Source organism: Cricetulus griseus, chromosome 3 (assembly GCF_003668045.3).
Source record: "Cricetulus griseus strain 17A/GY chromosome 3, alternate assembly CriGri-PICRH-1.0, whole genome shotgun sequence".
Taxonomy (NCBI): domain Eukaryota; kingdom Metazoa; phylum Chordata; class Mammalia; order Rodentia; family Cricetidae; genus Cricetulus; species Cricetulus griseus.
This window is the reverse complement of record NC_048596.1, coordinates 27,621,309-27,645,568: the sequence shown is the minus strand read 5'-3', so window position 1 is coordinate 27,645,568 and position 24,260 is coordinate 27,621,309. Positions and strand designations below refer to the sequence as shown.

General features: G+C 41.0%; 1 protein-coding gene across 1 annotated transcript; it reads left to right on the top strand.

Moving 5' to 3' along the window:
• The first annotated feature begins 4,080 nt into the window (after window positions 1-4,080).
• LOC100761952 (lipase member M) lies at window positions 4,081-22,903 on the top strand. The gene is made up of 9 exons (XM_027406754.2): window positions 4,081-4,227; window positions 10,126-10,243; window positions 12,736-12,934; window positions 13,754-13,863; window positions 17,366-17,502; window positions 17,628-17,774; window positions 19,226-19,297; window positions 20,201-20,272; window positions 22,637-22,903. The coding sequence occupies exons 1-9, from the start codon at window positions 4,081-4,083 to the stop codon at window positions 22,901-22,903; spliced, it is 1,269 nt and encodes a 422-aa protein (XP_027262555.1).
• The last annotated feature ends 1,357 nt before the right edge of the window (window positions 22,904-24,260 follow it).

The window sequence follows — 24,260 nt, the reverse complement described above, 5'->3', positions numbered from 1 at the left end:
AGATATTTTAAAACATGATAGTCTGATTGTAGCTCATGAAATGAAAGCTAAATCACCATGAGGTATCACCGCATGAAACTGACAAAATTAAAGGGATTTTTGAAATGTTAAACTGCTGAAGGAAGGGTATGGTCACAGTCATGTTCCTACCAGCCTTTTAGGGAGCAATTTAACAGGAACTTACAGGCTATAGACTATCGATAATACATACTTTTTGCCCAGTGTTCTGCAACTGTAAATCTGTCCTGTGAGAATATTCTATCACATACAAACAACATATAAAATGCCTTGAAAATATATACCAAATGGTTAATGAAAATTAATTTGAGGGGGAAATAGAATGTGCATATCAATTTGTGCACATCATGGTGGTCAAAGTTTTACAGAAATATGTATTCTATCACTTTTACTAAATTATATAATTTCATATGACATATGTTTTAAGCAGAGCAGTAAAAGTAGCATGCTGAAGCAAATGGCTTCTGGAATTTGTGATTTTAGTTCTAAAATACTATGACTTCAGTCTGGTTTACAAGTAAATTTGCAAAGGGAACTCACCATCTTTATGTTCATACCACAAATTCCTTTAAGGAAAAAAAGCGGGGAGGGCAAGTGTGGGGACATCCCTGTAACCCCAGTGCTGAGGAGGTTGAGGACATAAAATTAAGAGTTTCAGGCCAACCCACAGACCACAGGAGACCCTGTCTCAAAACAAAACAAAACAAAAAAACAAAACAACAACAAAATAAAAAACAGAAAAGCTAAAAAAAAAAAAAGAGCAAGACAACTCTGTAAATCCCTCTAAAATCCCTCTAGATGTTTGGCTCCTGCCTTAGATGACTACACTGGTCCTCACAGCATCTTTAAATGTCAGATGCCCTCTGACTGTGAAAGGTTGAATGACTGACCCAGATCACTGGGCTAGGAAAGGAAAGAGCCAGAAAACACAATTTAACCAACATATGGGGGAAATGTGATTTCTGTTCTCTCCATCAGAGATACCCTAGTACCTCGAGCTGATGGAGAAATGCTGCTTCATCCTAGAATCGCTGGGACAGAGTGGGGCACCAGGCAGCAGAAGCCTTAGACCCTGCATGAAGCAAAACTGCTGAGTGTTCATTCTGTATCAGATTCGGCATTGCTCTCTGATGCAACCCTCCTGGCAGTCTTAGGAGAAGGTACTGTCACAGCTTGCAAATGAGGACACCGAGGCTCAGGGACCGTGGGAACATGTCCCAAAGCCATCTATGTAGTAAGCAATGACATTTGTCATATGACTTCACAACCTGTCTTAACGACTGTATTTAAACAGTGTTTAAATAATGGTGCTTTTAAAAGCTGGCCTATGAGAAGGAAGAACTAAACTAAGACAGTAGGTGCTAAAGTGACTCCAAGATCAACGCTGGGAGGCAGAGACGAAGCTGCCTGCTTTAGGAATGCGGAATAGTTTCTAATACTTCATTACTGGAATAATGTCTATGAAGAACCTTGCCATGCTGGTTGATACAGCTGAGAAGACAATGGAGTCTCAGTGGGAACCATGCCTGTGCAGGCATGTCTGACGAAACAAGAGACAGATACGCCATGCCCATTTGCCTGACTGCCTCAGAGTCTCCTGAGAAGTGACCTGTGTTAGAAGGAGTGGGCTGTTAGTTTGACTCAACACAATCATTTTGGTCATTTGATCCTTAAGTCATTCTGATGCAGATGATACAAGAACACTGACCGTGTGTCAGTCAAATTGCTTCCATGTCAAACACCTGACTAGTTTCAAGATTACTTGTAATAACTGAAAGAATCACTTTAATAAAAGTCAATTGAACACTAATGAGAGAGTCCTCTAGCCTGAACTTAATAAACAGGGTGCTTAGAGGAAACTATGTAGACTCACTAAGAAAACCAGGAGGCTGAGGGTCTTTGTTTTGTTTTTCTTTCTTTCTTTTTTTTTTCAAGACAGGTTTCTCTGTGTGGCATTGGAGCCTGTCCTAGAACTAGCTCTTGTAGACCAGGCTGGTCTTGAACTCCCAGAGATCCACCTGCTTCTGCCTCCTATTGTTTTATTTTCAACCAGTCATTTGCCATCATTGGTCTCTACAGAATTCAGAAACATATTATTCAAAGGTAAGAATTGGCTTACTTGAGCATATTGAAGCAAATATGCATAGCTTGTATACGTTAAACATATAATAAGTTCATTTTAAATCCAGAACCTGAAGAAGCAACTTACACTGCCTAGCAGTCACAAGGTCCTGGGTTCAATTTCTTCCCAGCACTGAAAAGAAATTCACAAAGCATGGTGTAGTTATCTGACTCCATCTCTTCATGGAAGGACATGTTGAGGGGACTTTCCATGTGACTGCAATATTAAACATTGGATTAAAATATCTGTTTTTTTAAAAAAAACATTTTTTATGCTTAATAATGAGTATGCGTGTGTGTGTGTGTGTGTGTGTGTGTGTGTGTGAATATATGAGTGTGTGTGTGTGTGTGTGTGCGCGCGTGTGTGTGAGAATATATGAGCATTGGGTGAGGTGTGCAAGTGCCCCCTGAGGCCAAAAGACATCAAATCCCCTGGAGCTGGAGTCACAGGCGATTCTGAACCACTGGACCTCTGCACTGAGAACTGAGTTTAGATCCTTTACAAGTGCAATATGTGCTCATAATCACTGAAGCATTTCCCCAGGCCCAATATCTAAGTTTTACTCCTGGCTTTGCCACAATCTAACTTGATAATATGATCATGTAATTCTGAAATGTAAATGAAAGCCACCTCCTACCCCCATTTGGGCAATACAGCATTTTAAAATCCTAAAATGTCAGCCGTGGGAGGTGACGTTCTCTCTTGTGAGATCGCGTTTTGCCTGACTTTAGAGCAAGCTCAGTGGGTTCCAAGGAGAGTATGTGGGGCTTGGTGGAGATAGCCCTTCATTCCAGCTTTTTCTAATCAGGTCAAATCACTCCTCTCTGGCTTGTAGCAATCACCAACACTGGATGAATGCTCAGCCAGATCCAGATAAAGACAGTCTTGCTTCCTCACACCTGCTCAGCCGGTAGGGATGGTGAAGGCTGAGTCATCTGGGCAGATACATTCCCACGGAGTAGTCTTTCCAGCTTTAACTCTGACTTCTTCACCCACCACACTCCCAAAGTCTGCAAACAGGTGTGGCTGCTGTCAAAGCTGAAGAATTGATGGAAAAGTAGAGAAATTACCTCAGTTTTTTTTCTTCTTATTAACTTGAAGTAGAGTCTTTACTTAAACTAATGAATCTTCCTTCTTGGCATGCTCAATGAATAGCAGGTCAAGAAGCTGCTCTCAGGTTACCTCACAGACTGATTAACTGGGACATTTAGCTCATAAAAATAACTAGGCTGCCACTCATTATTTGGGTTACTTCAGGTGATTTAATTACTGGACATCACTGTCAACCATAACTGGTAACTACAAGCCAAATTTACAATGCGGTATATAAGATTAAACTAGAGAGAAACGGGCTACACCTAGATTGCTTTCTTACAATTAACATTTTTATCCAGCACTAAAAGTAAGAAATGTTCTTAAAGCTTTTGACATTTCAAATAAAAGTGATCAGCTCTGCATTTGATCTTCAGCTATAGGACAGTGATGATTGAAGCCATCACATAGAAACTTGCAGTGTGTTCTGCAGGTCCCAGGTCTTGCTATTTATCGAACAAAGATAAGAACTAAACATGGGGGTGAGGGGAGCTGCTTCATATGGCCCTTACATGGTGCTGGCCAACAAGTCTTTATGGGCTATATAAAACATGCATGAAACTCCCAGTTGCAACAAGGAAAGTTGGACACACCTAGAAGTGGAAGGGTTGGTGTTTGCAAGATGAATGAGAGAGGAACAGGAGGAGCCAGATGGGATTGTGACATTCTAAGCTATGTTTGCAGCCTACACCATGTTGTTTTATTCCTATACCTAAACCTGCTTTATCTGCCTCAGAGTTTTGCCGCTAGAAAATACACAAAAGCTGTTTTAAACCTACAGGTCCTTCCCCTGACTCTGGATGTAGTTGTTGCATCCTTCGGCACAAAGCAAATGCAGATGTTGGACCATGTCAGAAATCTTGTCAAGAGCATGGAGTGTTTCACACCGAGTGGAGATATGGCTCCTGATCCTGCTGGCTTATTTACTCCAAAGAAATGTGAACTCGGGACATATGCCAACAAAAGCTGCGGACCCGGAAGCGTTCATGAATGTTGTAAGTTGGGGTTTTTCACGTTTGGGGGGAAAGAAGGGTTACGTGTTTGTATTTGCATCTGTGGAGTAGCTGCATGCTGGGTCATTTTTATAGATTGAGGTGTTTAATGCTAGAAGAGTATGCTGTAAAACAACACACAGAACTGGAAGAAAGCTAAACTGGTTGTTAGTAGACCTGGGGGCTTCCCAATCAAATTCAGTGATTTTGGGTGAATGACTTACTCTCTTTGGGCTTTAATAACTTCTCAGATTCACCCACTGGACAAAGAAAAAATTGAAACATGTGTGACCTGTCTGAGACCCTTGATGATTTTCATTTTGTCTTTGTTTTCTTTCCTGCTTTGTGCCTTTTGATAATAGTGTCACCCCTGACCTCTTGCTGTGAGAGCATATACTTCTAGTAGCTTCTACTTTCATGTTTCTCTGAGTGCTAACTCTGCCACCTAGCAGAGAGAGGTCCCTGTTTATGCCAGGGAGGATGTGTGAGTAAGAAGCGCAGAGAACAGCACATCTCTTTGGAAGTCTTCTGGAGAATTTTTGTGTTTACTTGCAAACCCGAAGCTGTTTTTTAGTACGAGATCACCATAAAGTACCATTTATTCCATAGACAGTATTGTAATAAAAGTGGTAGAGATACAATTTCATTTTCAGTGTTCTGTCCTGGAGATATGATCATCTATCCTTTTTGAATCAAGGCACTAAGTTTAAAGAAGCATTTAAACAAGTTAAACGAGCCCTACGACTGCTCCATGATAGACCAGCAATTCAAATTCAGGCTTTCCTAAACACATACCTGTAATTATAAGCACTATGCAATAAATCCTACCACCTGACAGGGTGTAGCTTCAACTTCCAGATGAGTGAGATGATTGTGTTGGATGCTCTCTAGCCTCACCTGATATCCCCATTAAAAGAGGAAACTTAAGGTTTTTTTTTTTTTTTTGAAGGAAGACCCTTTTTATAGAAACTTTCTTTTCTTCTAGTGTTTTTTGCATGGTTTCTAAAATTAACAGCCTATACTGAAGGAGGCTTTTTAAAATGAATCTCCATAAGACTACCAAGCTTCATCTGCCATCCCAAAGGCTGCTGTCATTGTTTCTAAAATTTACAGACTGTAGAAATATTCTGTGTCTACAGAGTACAGATATCAGGCTTCTTTAAACCATCCTATTGGTTACCTGATGGCTGTCCTCCCAGGACATTATTGCAGATCTTTCAGAATCCTAAATGTACCCCCACAAAGTTCTTCAGCATATGGGGAGTACCTTTCCAACCACTGCACAAGCCCAGTGCCTCCAGACTGTCAGGATTTCTGGAAAGAACTGGACTGCCCCGCTGCAAATGCCTGAAGCTGTGTTTACACCTAGACCACAGAGAAATCAAGGAAAATCAAACGCCAGGGTTTCACTAAGCTGACAAAATCCAGCACAAAAGACAAACTCTCAATTACTGCTCACAAGACTGAGATCAAAGAGAGAAAAGCATAAAACAGGGGAAACTAATCCAGACTTTAGGAAAATAATTTGTAGCCTGAAGCCAGAAGAATAAATAGGAGGTAAGAAGGGGGTTGCCAGCAAAGAGGTCAGCATGTTGAGGAACTAGATCTGCAGAAAGCATGCCATATTCAAGCCATATTCAAGATGAGAATAGCTTATAGTGCATTTGACTTTTAAATTAAGTAACTTTTATTACAAGCACAGTGTGTATCCCTTGCATGACACCTAAGAACTTCAAAGTCAATACTGAGTAATTCATTAATACACTGAGTTAACCACCAACAGCTTTGTGGTGTCCTGTGATTTTCTTCTAAATCTATGAAGTTTTCTGAGAAGACTGAGGAATATCATACATGATTTGCCATTTTCCAACATTTTCTATTGACAACTTCCCAAGTTTTTTTTGCCATTTTTTTTTAATTTCATTTTATATTCCAACAACAGTTCCCCCTCCACCCCTCTTCCCACATCCCCCTCATCTCCTCCCACCCTCACTCACCTCCCCCGAGCCCGCTCACAGGTAAGGGCTCCCATGAGGAGTCAACATAGTCTGGTACAATATGTTGGGGCAGAGCCCAGCCTCTCTCCCATACATTAAGACTGAGCATGGCATCCCACCATAGGGAATGGGCCCAGCAAGCTAGTTCATGTGTCAGGTTTGTATTGTGGTCCTATTGCCTGAGGCCCCTCTGATAGTCCAGGTTTCACAGCTGTCTTCCACAGGAGGGCCTAGTTCGGTCCCCTGGAGTCTCCACAGTTGTAGGTCTAAAGTCCATGAGTTTCCATGAGCTTGGTTCAGCTGTCTCTATGGATTTCTCAATTATGATCTTGACCTCCCTTGCTCATATGTTCCCTCGTCCTTCTCTTTGCCTGGATTCCCAGAGCTTGGCCTGGTTCTTGGTTGTGGATCTCTGTGTCTGGTTCCATCAATTACTGGATGAGGGCTCTATGACATGACAATAATCGGGGTATTCATCAATCTGATTACAGGCATCCTCTCTACTATTGCTAGGAGTCTGAGTTGGGGTCCTCCTTGTGACTCCTTGGGAGTTACCTTAGCACCAAGTTTCTCCCTAAGCCCATAGTGGCTCTCTGTTTTTCATTGCTCTTCCACCATATTCCCTCTCCACCTAGGCCATCTTATTCCCTCCTGCTCTCATCCCCCCTCACCTCCCCCTTACCACCCCCCCTGCCCTCAGTTTGCCCTGCAGATATTATCTAATTTCTCTTCTGAGGGTGATCCATGTGTCCCTCTTAGGATCCTACTTGTTACCTAGCTTCTCTGGAGCTACAGACTTTTAGTCTGGTTATCCTTTGCTTTACATCTAATATCCACTTCAATTTCCCAAGGTTTTAAGTAAACTCAAAAAACATTATTCAATTTTCTGTGTCATATTCTACTTTGTGGTTTGCATATTTGCCCCAGAAATGTTTTAAAGCATGATTTATATGCAAGATGTTTATTAAGAATTCTTGTAGCCTGGTATAGTGGCACATACCTGCATTCACAAGCTTCTAAGGGAAGCAGAGGGAACTCTTGACCCCACAATACAACAACAACACACATAAAAACAATGTTTCTAAGAAAAACAATGAACAAAGGGTAAACACTCTTAAAGTAATATTTTAATTCATATAACTGATTTTTTTCATTCAGGTAAAAATTTTAAAACAGATAATTAGGTTGAACGTTAAACATTAAATATGGTTATAATTTTTAATTTACACTTAGGAAGGAAGAAGTTTTCCAAGCTTTAGCCCAGCTTGGACTCTACAATGAGGCTCTGACTCAGAATGCATATATGAATGTGTGTTAACACACACACACACACACACACAAACACACACACACACACACACACACACACACACACACACACACACACACACATATATATATATATATATATATATATATATATATATACTGATATATGTCCCTTCAAAAATGGCTAAGCAGCCAGGCATGGTGGTACACACCTTTAATCCCAGCACTCAGAATGCAGAAGCAGATGGATCTCTGTAATTTCGAGGTCAGACTAAACTACATAGCAGGGACATCCAGGGCTACATAGAGAAAGAGACCTTGCCTCAAAACACAAAGAAAAACATGATTATAAAAAAAATCTTTAAATATGTTGAATCTACATTTATATGTAGACACATTTCTGTTTTAGTATTATCCCATGTGAATTTTCTTGCCAAATATAGTCTCCTGACCACCTAGTGACAGTGTTCACTAACATATAATCTTTTTCTATCTAAGATACCCACATCCCTAACATCTAATTCCTAGGTTCTCTTGGGTAGTTCCTATTCAGTCTTAGACCAGAGCAAATTCTCCCTCCTCCAGAAAACTTTGCTGACTGGTCCTGTTCATGGATCTCTCTCTGCTTAGAATTCCTTCCCTCACTTCCTTCAGCCATTATTTACACCTAACCCACACCCCCATAACAAATTACATAGACCTTCTCAGAAGCCTTCTAACATTTCATGGATGTATCTTTTATCTCTCCAAGTTGTCCCCAACAGAGACTCTTGAAGAACAGTTTCCAGAAGAAGCAGCTTCTTCAACATCAGAAAGTTTATTAGAAATATCAGTGCCAAGTCTTACTGTGTCTTGTTATGCCATATCCAGTTGATAACCCTAGGAGGCTTGCTATTATTCCAAAGGGAAATGGAGGAGGAGTGGATCCAGGGGAGAAAGAAAAGAAAGTTGTGGGGAGGGCCTGGGAGGAGTGGAGGGAGAGGAAACAGGGATTGGGATGTAATATATGAGAGAAGAATAAAAAAATAATAATAATTTGGATCCACTCCAGACCTGCCAAAACTCTGAGTATGGAATCCAGCAATCTGTGTCTTGACAAGCCCTCTAAGTAGGTTTGATGCATGATCAAAACAATTTAACCATGCAATGGTAGAATACACACACACACACACACACACACACACACACACACACACACACACACACACGAGCACTCTCTCGCACACTCTCACACACACACAATTCCACAATGTTTGGTTAGTTGGATTTTGATTGTGTACTTATTGGGTTTTAATTATGTATAATTCCTACTGAGTACATATTGTTGGTGTCAGGCATTTCATTAGTGTTTTGTGCATATTCCTTGCCTTATCCTATATAGCATGAACTAGCAGAGGAATAAAGTAAGGAATAGTAAGTAGTTAAGGTTTTCGATATCACACAGGTCACTTGTGTATTAGTTTATAGCCCAGCAGGAGACCTCAGCCTTTTGTTTTTTTGTTTGTTTTCTTTCAAGACAGAGTTTCTCTGTGTATCAGCTCTCCTGGAACTTACTCTGTAGAACATGCTGGCTTTAAACCAGAGTTCTGCCTTACTCTGCCTCCCCAGTACTGGGATTAAAGGTGTGCTCCAATAACCCCACTCCCCCATCCCCACCCCCACCCCTGGCTTGGCCTTTCTTCTTAATGACTATGCTTGTTACTCTATATTCAGCACTAACACTTTGGTACATGGCTTCTCCTCTCTTACTCATTTTACAACAGCCCCTGATTGAAAAGGTCCCCTCCTTCTCTGACTGATGAGATGGTGACAGATGGCAAGAGCTGCATGCAGGCTTAGGAGGAAGAGTTTCAGCATGCACTACTATCTGGAGTAGAGATGCTTAGCCAGTGGTCCAGTGCAAACACGAAGGAGTTTGAGACTCTTGAAATTACATACAAAAAGTTTATGCATAGCATGTTAATATTTATCCCCAAAACCAAAGAGGGCTTTTTTCTGTCTAAAAGCTAAGACTTACTGTTCTTTAGTCTGTAAGTTTAAAACTAAAAGAGTCTAAGGGACTAAGGGACCCAGGAATGTCCTTAAGTCACCTCCAAAACAGGTGTGCTAACAATTGCAGTACAATGGTCTGATTTCTAATGTGGCCTGAGCCCAAGATTCTATACCTTCAGTGGCCCTGGATGATTCTGACACATGTGTGGGCTTTGGAATCTGTGTTCTGCTTCAGTGTTTTTCAAATGTCAGAGTTCTGTGAAGAACTTTTCAAAACTCAGGTTGCTGGGATGTATCTTCAGGGTTCCTAAGACAGTAGGTTTTATAGCCATTCTCTGCCTTCCTAGCAATACCCAGGGGAGGCTGACAGAATTGACCCAACTACTGAAAACCATGGTCTCGTTTCAGTCTCCATATGAAGAACAAAAAAGAAGTGAGAGAGATGGGGTATAGTTCAGTGGCAGAGCACTTGCCTAATGTGTGAGGCCCTGGGTGTGGTCTCCAGTACTGAAACAATATGGACCTTCTTGCAACACCAAAGAAGTTAATCTTGCTCTTGAGACCGTGGTGGCAATGACCATGTAGACCTGAATTCTAAATAAATCGTGAGGTTTTTGTTTGTTTGCTTGCTTGTTTTCCATAGAGCGAAATCATCAAACACAAGGGTTATCCCAGTGAGGAATATGAAGTTGCAACTGAAGATGGATACATCCTTTCTGTGAACAGAATCCCTCAAGGACTGACTCAATTAAAAAAGGAAGGTATGGATTTACTTGGTGTCAGCCCAGTATGATAGTCTTCTTGTAGGTCAGACTTTCTTGACATGTAGAATTAAGTTTGGTTCTTAGGACAGTCTGAAGTCTCTTGATTAGGCTGAAAGGTAATGCCAGTTCCCACATAATGTCTGTCCCTATTACCATATAACATTCCATACCCACCCATACCCATCAACTATCTTAGACGGATGTTTTCTTTTCAAAATTACCTTGGATCTAGAGAGGGAGATCATGGGTAGAAAACAGGACAAGCATTTGTGAGTCCCTGGGTTCAGTTACCATCATTATAAAATAAAATAAAAATAAAACAAAACCCCACAAACAGAACAGATCTTCAAGAAATCCATTTTAATGGATTTTTTCCATGCTGGCACTTAATCCATTTCCTACATAGAAATTCTAGTATATACTCTGATGATTCCTGGAAAAGACCAAATGAAGAGAAAAGCTCCCAGGAAGTACCTGAAGCTCCAAGTTGTACAATGTGTTCCCCAACCAAAGAGTACTTCAAACACTTGGGATGTTGCTTCCTTTTCCACTGAGGACTAGGAACCAGGCTCTGGTGCACATATGTTAATTTTCAGTGTGTGTTCATGTCTTTTGCTTAATTTCATTTTTTATATGAGATTCTCAGCTGACACTCTTTAAACTACTGATGTTTGTGCCTTTCATATTTTGGCTCTGCATTGATAACAGCAACTACATTTTTGTCATGGGTGACAAAATATAACTTCTTGGGTCCTCTCTGTATACCTGCTATAATATCAAGTGCTTCGTTTTCTTAGTCTCATGTAATTTTCATTATGACTCTGCCACAAACTAGACCAGAAATTCCATCGTAATACTTGCGGCACTCAAATCAAGATGTTTGTCAGGGTGCAGCCCATGTTCTTAACTAACACTGGCCAAACGTTATTGGTCTTTGATGTAAAAAGTACAGATTTCTGTTTATCCCAATCTGTGCTTGCAAAGTCTTTTTTAAAAAATGAGTCCCTGTTTCACACATGTTTAACCTGATTGCAGTCTGCTTGGTTTCCACCCCAATGCCTGTGAACTTATAATTCTTTTTTGCAGCTTTCCAAGACCCTTCTTCTTCTTCCCTGACCACTCTGTTCAGAATGCAGCCTCATGCCTTCTTCTGACACATGGCCTCACTCCCTAATTCTTTCCCTTATATGCCTGAAGACATTCCATACAGTAGCTGCTTTCTTCAGAGTTTCTTTTTCTCCTCCGCCAGAGTGGAAACTCAATAAAGCAGGGACCTCTATTTCATTCAAGGTCTGTGCATCAGCTAACATACCTTGGTATGCTGAGCATAGTCTAGGTACTGATAAATTTATTTGTGAGATGAAGGAATGAGATGTGCAAATAGATGAATACCCTAGAAACAGACTTTTCACTAAGTCCCACAAGTCCTACAGGCTTGGGCAAGGCTTGGTGCTTCCAGTCAAGTGACGGTATTGACTGCTCAGCTCAGTGAGAAGAGGACTCCCGCCCTGCTCCGAGGGTCAAGTTTGTACTCACATACTGCTGAGTGGCATGAGTGTTGACCTTCAAAAAGCCTCTTTGTTCAATTGGTGTGCAATACAGCCCCCTAGTGGCCAATTTTTGTTTTGTTTTTGTTTTTTGTTGTTATTGTTTGTATTTTCAAGACAGGGTTTCTCTGTGGCTTTGGAGGCTTTCCTGGTACTAGCTCTTGTAGGCCAGGCTGGTCTCGAACTCACAGAGATCCCCTGCCTCTGTCTCATGAGTGCTGGGATTAAAGTCGTGCACCACCAACACCTGGCTAGTGGCCGATATTCTTACAGTTCCTGTTACTTCCTAATGGATTGTAATTGGGTTTTTTATTCATTCATTTGGGTTTTGATTGAGTCTTGTTGTGTAGCCCTGGCTAGCCTAAAAATCATGATCCTCCTGAATTAGTCTCCTCAGTTCTGGTTTTACAAGTATAGGCCACCACACCCATCTTACAATTTTATTCTGATAGACACATTTCTCTGAAGCATGGGAGCTTAGGTCCTTTTTACATGTACTAGCCTTCATCATTAGGGCGATGTGTGTGTGTGTGTGTGTGTGTGTGTGTTCGTCATTATAAAATATCCTCTTCTGAAGCAGCCCAAATATTTTTGGAGGACCTAATACTAACAGTTTCATACTTATAGTTCCTCGAAAAACAACCTTGGAAACTGCATTTTAGATTTGTTTTTGTTTTGTTTTTTTACCCCCCATTGACAGGCAGTGTGCTGTCTGTTCCTTGTGATGTATTTTATATATTCATAACACAAAAAATTCCTATTTTCTGGTGGTGAAGAACCTAAAACACAAGAAAAGCATTAAAAAGTCAACTAAGAAAATCCAACTAGCAAGCAGTAAAAGAAAGATTTGCACACAAATTTCCCTGGCATGCAAGTCCTTGTTTGTAGAGAAAGCAAGAACAGAGATCTTTTCATGGCAGTTGGAATTTGCTTTGTCTGCAGGGTCCAGGCCAGTGGTACTACTGCAGCATGGCCTTCTTGGGGATGCTAGCAACTGGATTTCCAACCTGCCCAACAACAGCCTGGGCTTCATTCTGGCTGACGCTGGCTTTGATGTGTGGATGGGAAACAGCAGAGGAAATACCTGGTCTCGGAAACACAAGACTCTCTCCATAGACCAAGATGAGTTCTGGGCTTTCAGGTACAAGAAACCTTTGAGGATGGAGGTGGACGGAGATGCACCCAAGAAGTGGGTGAAGATTTGTGGCTTGCAGCACTTGGATAGCTCATTTAGTTGTATCATCAAATTCCCAACTTGATATCCCCCATTTTTCCTAATTATCTTGAGATGCTTAGGGTAAGAAAGGAGAAGACTGGCTTTCCCAAGGTCTGGCTAACAAGGGGGTGAGAACAGTGGTTGGTGTCCAGTGATTGAGGCTGCAGTGAGAAAAGTGTAGGTCCATTTTCATATGAGTGAATATCTAGGATTAACTCCCTCATATGTGACAACATGGCTGACACCCCCAGGAGATGAGATCAAGTGTCATTAAATGGGGATTTATTCATCTCTGTGTGCCACCAACTTAAGTAGTCTCTCGTAACTTCACTGGAGTTCCTAAGGTCCTTACTTACCACCAATATTCAATCTATTCTTTATCCATTTCATCAGACAAGAGTTCTGCTACACTTCCAGTATTTGTCCTACAAAGAAATCTGCATCCCACTGTGCTGTTCTATTTACAGGGTATAACACTACTCACATTAGGAGTTGGCTTGTGTGTCCAAAACTATTCAATAATCTTCACTCTGTTATAACATCCAAAGAGAATAGACATTTCTATCAGTCTGTGATGTCACAGAGTCACCACAGCTTGAAGCAAGTCTGTGTTATGAGAAACACAGTAAGAGCTGACAATAGGGGGGACTTGTTGGCAGATGCTGGGGGAGGGAGGTGAGTGATTTTTGACTGTGTTCTGTTTGTATTATAATTGATATCTAACTTTGTCTTTTCCCCTTGTAGTTATGATGAAATGGCTAGGTTTGACCTTCCCGCTGTGATAAACTTTATCTTACAGAAAACAGGCCAGAAAAAGATCTATTATGTCGGCTATTCACAGGGCACCACCATGGGTAGGTTCACAGGAAAGAAGGTTTGTATCTGTAGAAGTGTGAGCCTGTAATTGGGCTCAGTCAATTACTCCCCTCACCTGGCTTTCTCCTCTTTGGTGGCTCTAAAAGCTTCAGGGAATGGAGGCTGAACTGAAAGAGGCCTAGGGTGTGGCAGATGGGGTAGGTGCAAATACCATCTCTGCCACTCTTTAGACGATATCCCAAAACAAATCCTTTAATCACACTGGTTTCAATTTCCTCATCTGCAAAATGGAGACAATAATTCTGTCTTAAGGCATTCTAAGTAATTGGACTATTACTTAATACAATGATGTATGTTAGCTCTGAGAAGGCAGCAGGTATTTTGTCAAAAACACAGTTGTAATTGAAGTTTGTAGCCCAGAGTATGCACTCGATGAATGTGTTCAGTGAACGAAGTCTTGGGTTCAGAGTTGGCCTCGTAGAGAGCAGTAACAAAGACACAGAGTTATCATCGAGTGATAAACAGAACTGATGGTGTTAACTCAAGTTTCTCTCTTGCTGTCATTACCAGTCTCGCATTAGGTGCTTATGTCCTACTTTGAGTGAATCTGTGAGAGACTGACATACCACCCCTCAGGACAAGATCACTTACAAAGGGACATGGGAACAGTGGCTATTCTGGTCTCATATCATACCCAAACCAATGAGAAAACACCCACTAGGCTTGGATTAGGAGGAAGAGCTATGAAACAAAGGGAGGGTTTAAAATCTGGAATTAATCCAGGCTCTTTATCTTTGTCTGAAAGAATTACAGTTTTCTAAGGAAATATATATTCTTTTTATTCAGGGTAGCTATGTCTAGTTACCAAGACAGTGTTTCTACTCATTAAGAAGATGAAGTTAAGTATTCGGTAGTATCTTTGTATTGTTTTAGCCTTCATAATAATCCCCGTTTTATAGATGAATGAATTGTAACATAAAGAAAGAACTAGGGACTTAAGTGTGAGCCACTAAACCAGTAACTGCACTTGTGCATGTCAAATGACAAATACACAGTGAGGGCAACACATTGAATGGGAAATACACACACACACACACACACACACACACACACACACACACACACACACACACACATTCCTCAGCTCCTAGAAGAGTCTTACTTCCATCTCTACAACCATTGAGGACTATTAAGTCCAGTCTTTCAAGGACCAGACAAGGATACCTTTGAAACCTGTTGTTCTACTGAAGTATTATGAATTCAGGCAGACAGACCTCAATTAGCACTGAGTTAACTCATGGGATTCTCGTTATTGCCTTAACTCAGCAATACACTATGGTGCCAGCAGACCACGCAATCAATCTGGTCATGGTTACTGACTCGCCATTGTAGTTCCATTCTGCCAAAGTTCTCACTTATCATTAAATGGTGTCACCAAACTTACCTTTTGACTAGCTCCCATTTTCCCCAATGAATGTAGTGACCACTTACCTTTCTCTGAAATTCCTCAGGGCTCTGTTAACACTCTACTAAAGGAATAAGTGACTTACTGTACTTACTTTGAGAAATTCAAAGGAGAATGAGCCAGGATGAGAAGGAGAAAATTGTTATATGCAGGTTCAACATGTTATTGGAGAATTTATGTGTACCAAATGTCAGCATTTCCCCTAAAATTTATCCAGCCCAGGATACTCATCATACAGAGTAGTTGTGGCCAAGTCTTAGACATCAACTTTTGCTAGACAAATAGCATGATTTACACACAAAATTAGCCTGATTCTGAAGCACAGTAAGCACAGTATAGCTGGCTAAGTTTGTTTATCTTTTGTTCTTCATCTGTATCAATCACATTACTATCAGTATCTATTGGGAATTATGCGGTTTCTATCCTGACCTGCAGGACATCAACCTGGGGCAAGAGAGTCAGGGATAGGGAATGGGGGACAGGAGACACAGAAAGAACAACCACAGGACAGGATTCTGATCAAGCGGCAAACTTTACTTTTTTCTCAGGTTAGCTTATATAGTCAGCAAAGCATGATATGGGGAGGGGCAGAATGGGTTGTTTGTGCACCAGGTGTTAGTATAGGCAGGATATTAGGAAGCCACAAAGAAGATGTTTGGCAGGGTAAAGAGTTCATGAGTAAGAGGTCCAGGAAGGGGTTGCTTAGATGACTGAGCCTGTGGGTGGAGGACTGGGTCAAGTTGGTTTTTTTTCTTGAGCTGAGGTTCTAAGGAGCTGCTGTGTAAAGGTTAATTATATGGCCTGACAAGCATGACCTAGGATCTCATGCCAAACCCTGAGATTTGGCTCCCAACAGGTTTCCACTGGGGCTTCTTAGGTCTCATTCATGGAACCAACTTGTTTCCTATAAAAATTTCCAACAATCACCAAGACTGTTACGATATCACATAAGATTAAAGATGTATTAGGAATTAAAAATTTCAATGGCTGTTGGAACTGAGAGCTCAAATTCAGTGGGCTCATTTTTAACCCATACCCTAAAGGATGAAAGAAGCTTTGGTTTCACACTTCCCTTCTCTTAATCTTGGATAACAGTAATGTAGTGTTGCTCCTCTCGTCAAACCAGAGACAGAAAAGTTACAATGCTTCATACCTCTACAATTCAGAGGTATTTTTAAACTGGTTTCTCTGTACTCAAATTGTTGAGTTTAGCATGAAGGCAGAGTGCTAGTGGCAAGGCTAGAGGCTGTTTTAAGAGGAATGAATGATAGAGAGAGCATACATTTGTCGAGTGATAAACCATGGGGCTGTTAAAATAAAAACCTTGAACTTGCTTTGTATGATAAGAAGTCTTCCTGGGAGAGGCTATTTAGGGCTCTCAGATCTTGACATTTGAGAAGAGTTCTAATCTGGACAGAATTAATCTGCTTGGGATAAGTTTATGTACTCCCATCCATGTGTACTCACAGCATAGCTGAGAAAGCAAGAGGTAATAATAAGTCTCTTCTGTATTTGTCTTTGCTTATAGTTAGCAAACCTAATCAGATAAAGAGGACTGTATAGAAAGATTCTGCCCTCTCTCATACCCATTCACTTTCTGGGAACTGAACAGAGGTCATGAGTCGACTTTTCCTCAGCCCCATCCCTCAAACTGGAAGTATCAGCCTAAACAGAGAGTGTGCATATATAAATGATTTCAAATATAAGACCAGGTCCTGGCTTCATGGGACAGCCTTTCTCTTGTATAGCTTCAGCAGAGATCTTCAATAGTAAGAGTATTTGGGAAATTGTTCTTTCTACTCTGGGCATGAAACCGAACAGTTTAACTCAATGAGGACATACTACCCGAAAACAAATATGAAAGGTGTCACACGAAACACAAGAGTTTTTGCATTAAAACCCACCCCCACCCCATCCCATACATACACTACGTCCCTGAAGCCTATAATTGCATCGGAGGAAGAGTAAGACACAATCACACATAATTATTAGAGGATTTTGACAGAAGTAAAATACACATTTTATGAGTTATTAGCTATCCGGTACCCGTGGTGATGAATTTTTCTCTTTTACAGGCTTTATTGCATTTTCCACGATGCCAGAGCTAGCTCATAAAATAAAAATGTATTTTGCCTTAGCCCCTATAGCCACTGTTAAATATGCAAGAAGTCCTGGTACCAAATTTTTGCTGCTGCCAGATATGATGATAAAGGTATGTGACAGCACAGATGTCTCAGTCTGCTGGGGATTATTTCTTACGATGCATGCTTTAAACAGAAACCATTTCTGTTCCTGGGTATATTGTCATGGCCATTATTTCATATCTTATCTTCACAGGGGTTGTTTGGCAGACAGGAATTTTTATATCAGACTAGATTTTTCAGACAGCTTTTCATTTACCTTTGTGGCCAGATGATTCTTGACCAGATCTGCAGCAACATCATATTACTTCTGGGGGGATTTAACACGAACAACATGAACATGGTAAGAACTTCATTTCCTAAGCAAAGCTTGGAGCTCTTAGTCTCAGTCCTTGAAAATGAGTTAACGACAGCCAAGGGTTGGAGAAATGACGGGCAGCATGTAATTTGTGATTTCCTAATTGTAAGAACACATTGGCAAGCTTCGGGCGGGGGTGGGGGGTTGGGGGTGGGGGTGGGGAGTTGGGGGTGGGGGGAATAATGCAAGGTTAACATGAAAGCATTGCCAGACCCTAACTTGACAGGTTACAGGCAAGGTGGGAAACCTACAGAAATAAATGCATGGAGGAAAGTAACCAGGAAACTGGAGGTCAATCAACCAGACATCTGCCTCCATGTGGGTTTGATTTGCACTTGAAGTTCTGTGATGGAAATGGGAATTTCAGCTTGGCTTAGGTGTAGATTCTGGTGGTGTCACCAGGTGTGTTCTCTAGCATGTATGAGTTGAGGATTCATGTACAAAATGATGTGTCTCTTGAGGTAATTCCTAGACAAGGAAGGACAATGGACTTAGGGCCATGAAGCAACTTCAAAACAAGCTGAAGTTGACTCTCTAGGGTGGCGATTCTCCAAACCGTAGGTCATAATCACCACAGAGGTCACATATCAGATATTCTGATAGTTACATTATGATTCATAACAGTAGAAAATTACCATTATAAAGCAGCAATGAAAATAATTTTATGGTTGGGGTCACCACAACACGAGGAACTGTATTAAAGGGTGGCAGCATTAGGAAAGCTGAGAACCACTGCTCTAGGATTCCTGAAGGTAGACTAATCAATCCCACAGAGATGATAATGAGGGAGATTTTAGCCAAGGCATGGGTCTTCAGTCAAGGACCTCTGTGAGAGCTGACCATGGAGGACTGCCTTTCTGTGGCATTCCCTTTGACTGGAGTAACATCTTTTATTCCTAAGAAATTTTCTCTTTAAAGAAAGAAGCAACAGTGAATTAACTCATAGCCACCATTTAACAGGCATTTGTACTGTGCCAAGATAAACTGTTTCTAGCAACAAACCCAAGAGACAAGCATTATTAATATGTCCACTCTATGGGTTAGTATACTGAATTCAGGGGTTAATTAACTTGCCCAGATCCACCCCAAAATTAAACAATAGATCTAGGTCCAGTACCTGAGTCCTTATCCTAAATGTCTCTAGTAAAGTTATTATTGATTGATTGATTGATTGATTGATTGATTATTGTGTAATCTATTTTGCAGTGCTGGGGTTGAAACTTGTAAGGTCTTTTTCATGAGAAGCTATTCTCAAATGAACAACACCATTTCGAAAGGAAGGCAATGGCAGTCGATTTACACACACATGTACTTTTCTGTTTAGTAGATTATGGCCACTGATTTAATGATGCTCCCATTTCTTAGCCTGACACCATGGAGGTTAGGTCTCAACAAGACTGACATCTGGCCCCCTAAGCCATTATGCTTTGTTACAGAGCCGAGCAAACGTGTATGTCGCCCACACACCTGCCGGAACATCTGTACAGAATATTCTCCACTGGAGCCAGGTAAGAATGACCAGCTTGCAGCCTGGATGAGGATCCTTATGTCTGTACCAGTCACACAGCCTGACAGTTTCTGTTTATCCTGAGTTAGAATCCGGCCACTGATACTAGAATGTGAACTTACTTGAAATTTCCAGTGACAGGAGGCAAGGGCAGAAAGTGACTTAAGCCTGTCTTTACTACCTCTTGAGTATAGCCCAATTCAAATGAGACCCTTCTCTGTCTGGAGTCAGAGTCCCAAAGGATGATGAAGGAAATTATGTTTCTGCCAGTCCTTACTGGCTGTTTTAGCATCCCAGTCAAGCCAGAACAGAAATGTTCTGTTCAGGTGGGCCAAACTGTAGAATGAAGTTTTCACAAGACATCTTGGTGTTGTAAGCCTTAAAGTCTCAGGAGAGAAGTGTGTGTGTGTGTGTCTGTGTGTGTGTGTGTGTGTGTGTGTGTGTGTGTGTGTGTGTTTGTGAGAGAGAGAGAGAGAGAGAGAGAGAGAGAAAGAATGAGAGAGAGAGAGAGAGAGGAGGAGGAGGAGGAAGGAGGGAGGTAGGGAGGGAAGGAGGAGAGAGACAGAGGAGGTCAGTAGAGAAGCTATGGGCACCATCTCCCATGAGTATGGCATTGCACAGGTGCAGTGAGCAGCCCTATCTTGGCATCTGGAATTCTACCAAACACCCAGCCACACTGACACACCACAGATGCACTTCCTGCAGTAGATGCAACGGCAAAGCTCAGCTATTTCTTGCTAAAAGAGCCAGATTGATGCCCTGCACTCTTCTAAAAGGACCCCCCAGAGTGGAATGAGAGAATAACCCAAAGACCTTTGTTCTCTGCTTTTCTCACAACCAAAGATGGGGTGTGCATTTGATTACCCCATCTCTCCCTTTAAATACCTTTTTTTTTCCGTTCTAGGCAGTGAATTCTGGTGAACTTCGTGCCTTTGACTGGGGAAGTGAGACCAAAAACCTGGAGAAATGCAATCAAGTAAGACTGTCAAGTACCACCTGCTAAAAATACATCACCCTTCAGAAATGTGTGAGAAGGGAGTTATAGTGCTATTTGACCCCAGAGGGAGTAATAAAATACAGAGATTCAAGCAGGGAAGATGATACTTCAAAGTCTAACTGCATCTGAAAATAGGAAAGTACACGGCTTAGCCAGCAGCCTCGTTATTTCTGCAAGAAGTAGGAGGCCTGTGTCATTGAGCCTGTCCCAAGAGCAATGCACCAGGGCTTCTTGGGAGAAAAAGGGGTCCAGTTAGTCAAGGATGAGAGATCCTTTTAGGACAAAGACAAACATGCTCACAGAGATGTGCTGATGATGTGGCACACTAAAAAGAGCCTGAAGCAGTAGATGGAGATTCCTGTTTGCCATGGCTCTGTACCTCTAGCCTGTGAATTGTAGGTAGGCTTCCACAATTCAGGGCTTACTCATGGTATCCTTAAGCTGCCTTTCAGACTAGGGAGATATTCCATGGGTAAGTAAGACTATGTGGTGTGCAAACATGAGGATGTGAGTCCCTCACAGCTCTTACATTAAAAACCAGGCATGGCCAAGCATGTCTATAACCTCAATGCTGGAGATTGGGTGTAGAAGACAGGAGGATTGCTGGGGCTTACTGACCAGGCAGATTCAGTGAGAGCCCTGTCTCAAGGGGTCAGAACAAACAGTGATAGACAAGCGACCCCATGTCCTCTTTGGCCCCCATCCATGTACATGGTGTCTCACAGTTTGTGCACCTCTACACACATATGCACACATAGATACACCATACACACACACACACACACACTCACACACACACACACACACACACACACACACACACGTGCACACGTGCACACATGCACTTATACTTTCTGATCATGCTTTTAATTAATATAATTTTCAAGCTAAAATACAAAAAGAAACCCACACAAACAGTATTATAGTATCAGGAGTACGAAATAGAAATGTGGAGAATCACAATTGTAAAGGATGCTCTTTTGAGTGCAAAACTCTCACTGAAGATTGCTGGTTATCATGAATGTAGATAATAGAGATAAGTCATACAGATTGAGGTCTCACATTGTACTTAACATCCAGTGCAGTAATCCACCTAGACATATAATGTTGGGTGAACTACGTGGTTGCCCTTAGATACCAAACTTAGTCACATTTTTCAACTATCTCTTTTGATATCTCCCTTGACTGTCTTCAAACCCATGACTTTAGAAAGAACATTCAGGTTCTAAGATGTTTTTCATCTATGAGGATTTTGTGGGCTGAGTTGGTGAACGCAGACTAGGCATGAGAAAATGGCAATGAAGGGAAGAAAAACAAATGTATGGGAAGATGCTATATAGAGTGTCAGCTAGTGCTAGGTGGGGCATTTAGCTCAAAATGGAGCATTGCTCACACCAGAGTGTCCTTCTGCTCTGCATCTAAATTAGGCAGCCACTTCAGTTCTTATGGGGCCAGGAAGACAAGGAAGATATCTAGGATTAAAGCTCTGTCTTGCTCTTGATTTCATGCTAAGAAACTGGCCTCTCTGGTTCTATGAAAATTTCTGAGTGTTGACTGATTTCAGGGACTCAAACTGCCTGGAAAATCTACCAGCATTGCAGCAGGGAACAGAAGTTCCTTGGATAGAGAGGACTTCTTTGCATGATTTAGGGGGAAGCTGAGTGTGAGGTTGGGACAGGTATTACCTTTGTCCTCCTTAGTTTAGAGTAGCTGAATGCCTGAGTTTGATTTGGAGTTTCTCCTGGTTCGGTGAGTTCAGTGAAGCTGAACCCCCACTGTGTCCATTGGGGATACACTGGCCTTGGTAATAGGTTCCCTTGTCTTTCCTGTGGAGTGTCTCCAATTCTTGTACCATAAACTATAACTAACAAGGACATTATTTAAAAGGGAATTTACGTATGAAATGTTTAATAAGAAAAATACAGATGATTCAATGTCTAAAGTAAAACATAGGGACTGTAAGACAGCTTAGTGTAGAATTTGTGTTCAGCATCCTTAAGGCCCTGGGTTAAATCCCTATGTACACACACACACACACACACACACACACACACACACACACACACACACAATTAATTTGTATGCCTTCTCACAGGATCTAGTAAGGTGTTAAAGCTATTATCTCCATTTCACATGGTGAAACTAAAATTGAATCACAGTAAGTACGTTTTCCTTAAAATTGAACCTGGAATAGAAATTCTTAACATAGTTCTACATGACTCTAACCCCTATAAACACTTTTGATCACAACCCAGGACATGTGCATTATGTTTGCTTGAAGTAGAAGTTGTAAATTTAGATGTTAAAAATATTATGTGAAGTTTAAACATTCTCTTTATCTAGCCAACTCCTATAAGGTACAAAGTCCGTGATATGACGGTGCCCACAGCAATGTGGACTGGAGGTCAAGACTGGCTTTCAAATCCAGATGATGTAAAGACCCTGCTTTCTGAAGTGAGCAACCTCATCTACCACAAGAACATCCCTGAGTGGGCTCACGTGGATTTCATCTGGGGTCTGGATGCCCCTCACCGAGTGTACAATGAAATCATACACCTGATGAAGCTGGAGCCCAACCTTTCCCAGGGAACCTGCAAGGTCACATTGTGAAGCTCCTGCTGTCAGCAAGTCCTGGAATAAGATCACACAGTATGGGCAGGACCACAGAAAGATGGTTTTCAAAGTAATTTCTAGACTTGGAAACGTGGTGTATCAGTTAAACAGAAGGACAGAGATGATTGGGGAATGCCAGAAGGTCTGCTGGTCCAAATGGAAGTTTCAGGTTTCTTCATTTGACACTAAAGCTGATACTTACACTTTTTTTCCACGAGGTTAAGCTGAGTTGATGAACATAGGTTTCCTGCTTAGGATCTCTTACCATCTTGCTGTGTAGTTATGACTTGACCAACAGAAAGTATCTAGACATTCATTATATCATTCACCCTTTCCAAACTCATTTTTGTTTCTTTAAGTTAAATTTTGGAGCAGTAAAGTAAAAGGAAGATTTTACTTTACTGGGACAGAGATTAAATTGTAAATCTTTGGACTATTGACTTGGATAAAATGAACTGGACATTGCCATCTTATTGCTATAAAGACAGGATACTGCTTCAGGAAGCCAAGCTATTTGGACAACAACAGAAAAATGAAATTATGGTGTAGGTAGAATCTAAGCTAAACAACCTTAGAACAAAGTTCATTGCTGAATTTCAAAGATATTTTGTAGGGTATTTATGAGTTTTTCAATAAATTATGTATCTCATATAGCATATCTGTGTGTCAGCACTGAGATTTTCAGCTGCTGAAAATGAAAGCTATGAAGAAACTTTTGTAATGTCACAAAGAGCATGAAGTAAATTGCTGTATATTTTATCTTTTAATCAAAGAAGAATCATTCAAATTAATCTCCTAACTCATTCATAAATCTATATTTAAGTCCTTAGAAAACTCTTTAATTTTTACACAGTTTCAAAAATGACAAGTTGTAAATTTTGAATATTATTTGGCAGTCTTCTCAGAAGACAAATCAAAGCTCTACTGTGCCTGCCAGAGGCACCTGTTGAGAATAGATGGGTGTCTGTTGAACATATCTTAGACTGTGAATTTCATCTGTCCTACCCAGGGTTACCTGGTAACTTAGTCCAATGTAAGTGGATCTTATATAAGTTCCTTAGAGACTTGAAGGTCCTATGTGTACCCTCAGGGTCTGTACATAGCTCTGTAAACATTTCCAGATTGGATTTTCATTGATACTTTTTGCATTCAAGGAAAGCAAACCTTTCATTATTAACTGTTTTGGCTTTCATTATTAACTGTGTGTAGCATGGCTTAGTCCATGTCTACAGCTGTACGTGGATCATCCGGGTTTTCAAAAGTCACTCATAAGGCAGATTTATTTCCATTCAGTGTCATTCACATAAGAAGTAAGACTCATAGTTTGGTATTTATAACTTCTCACATTCATAAC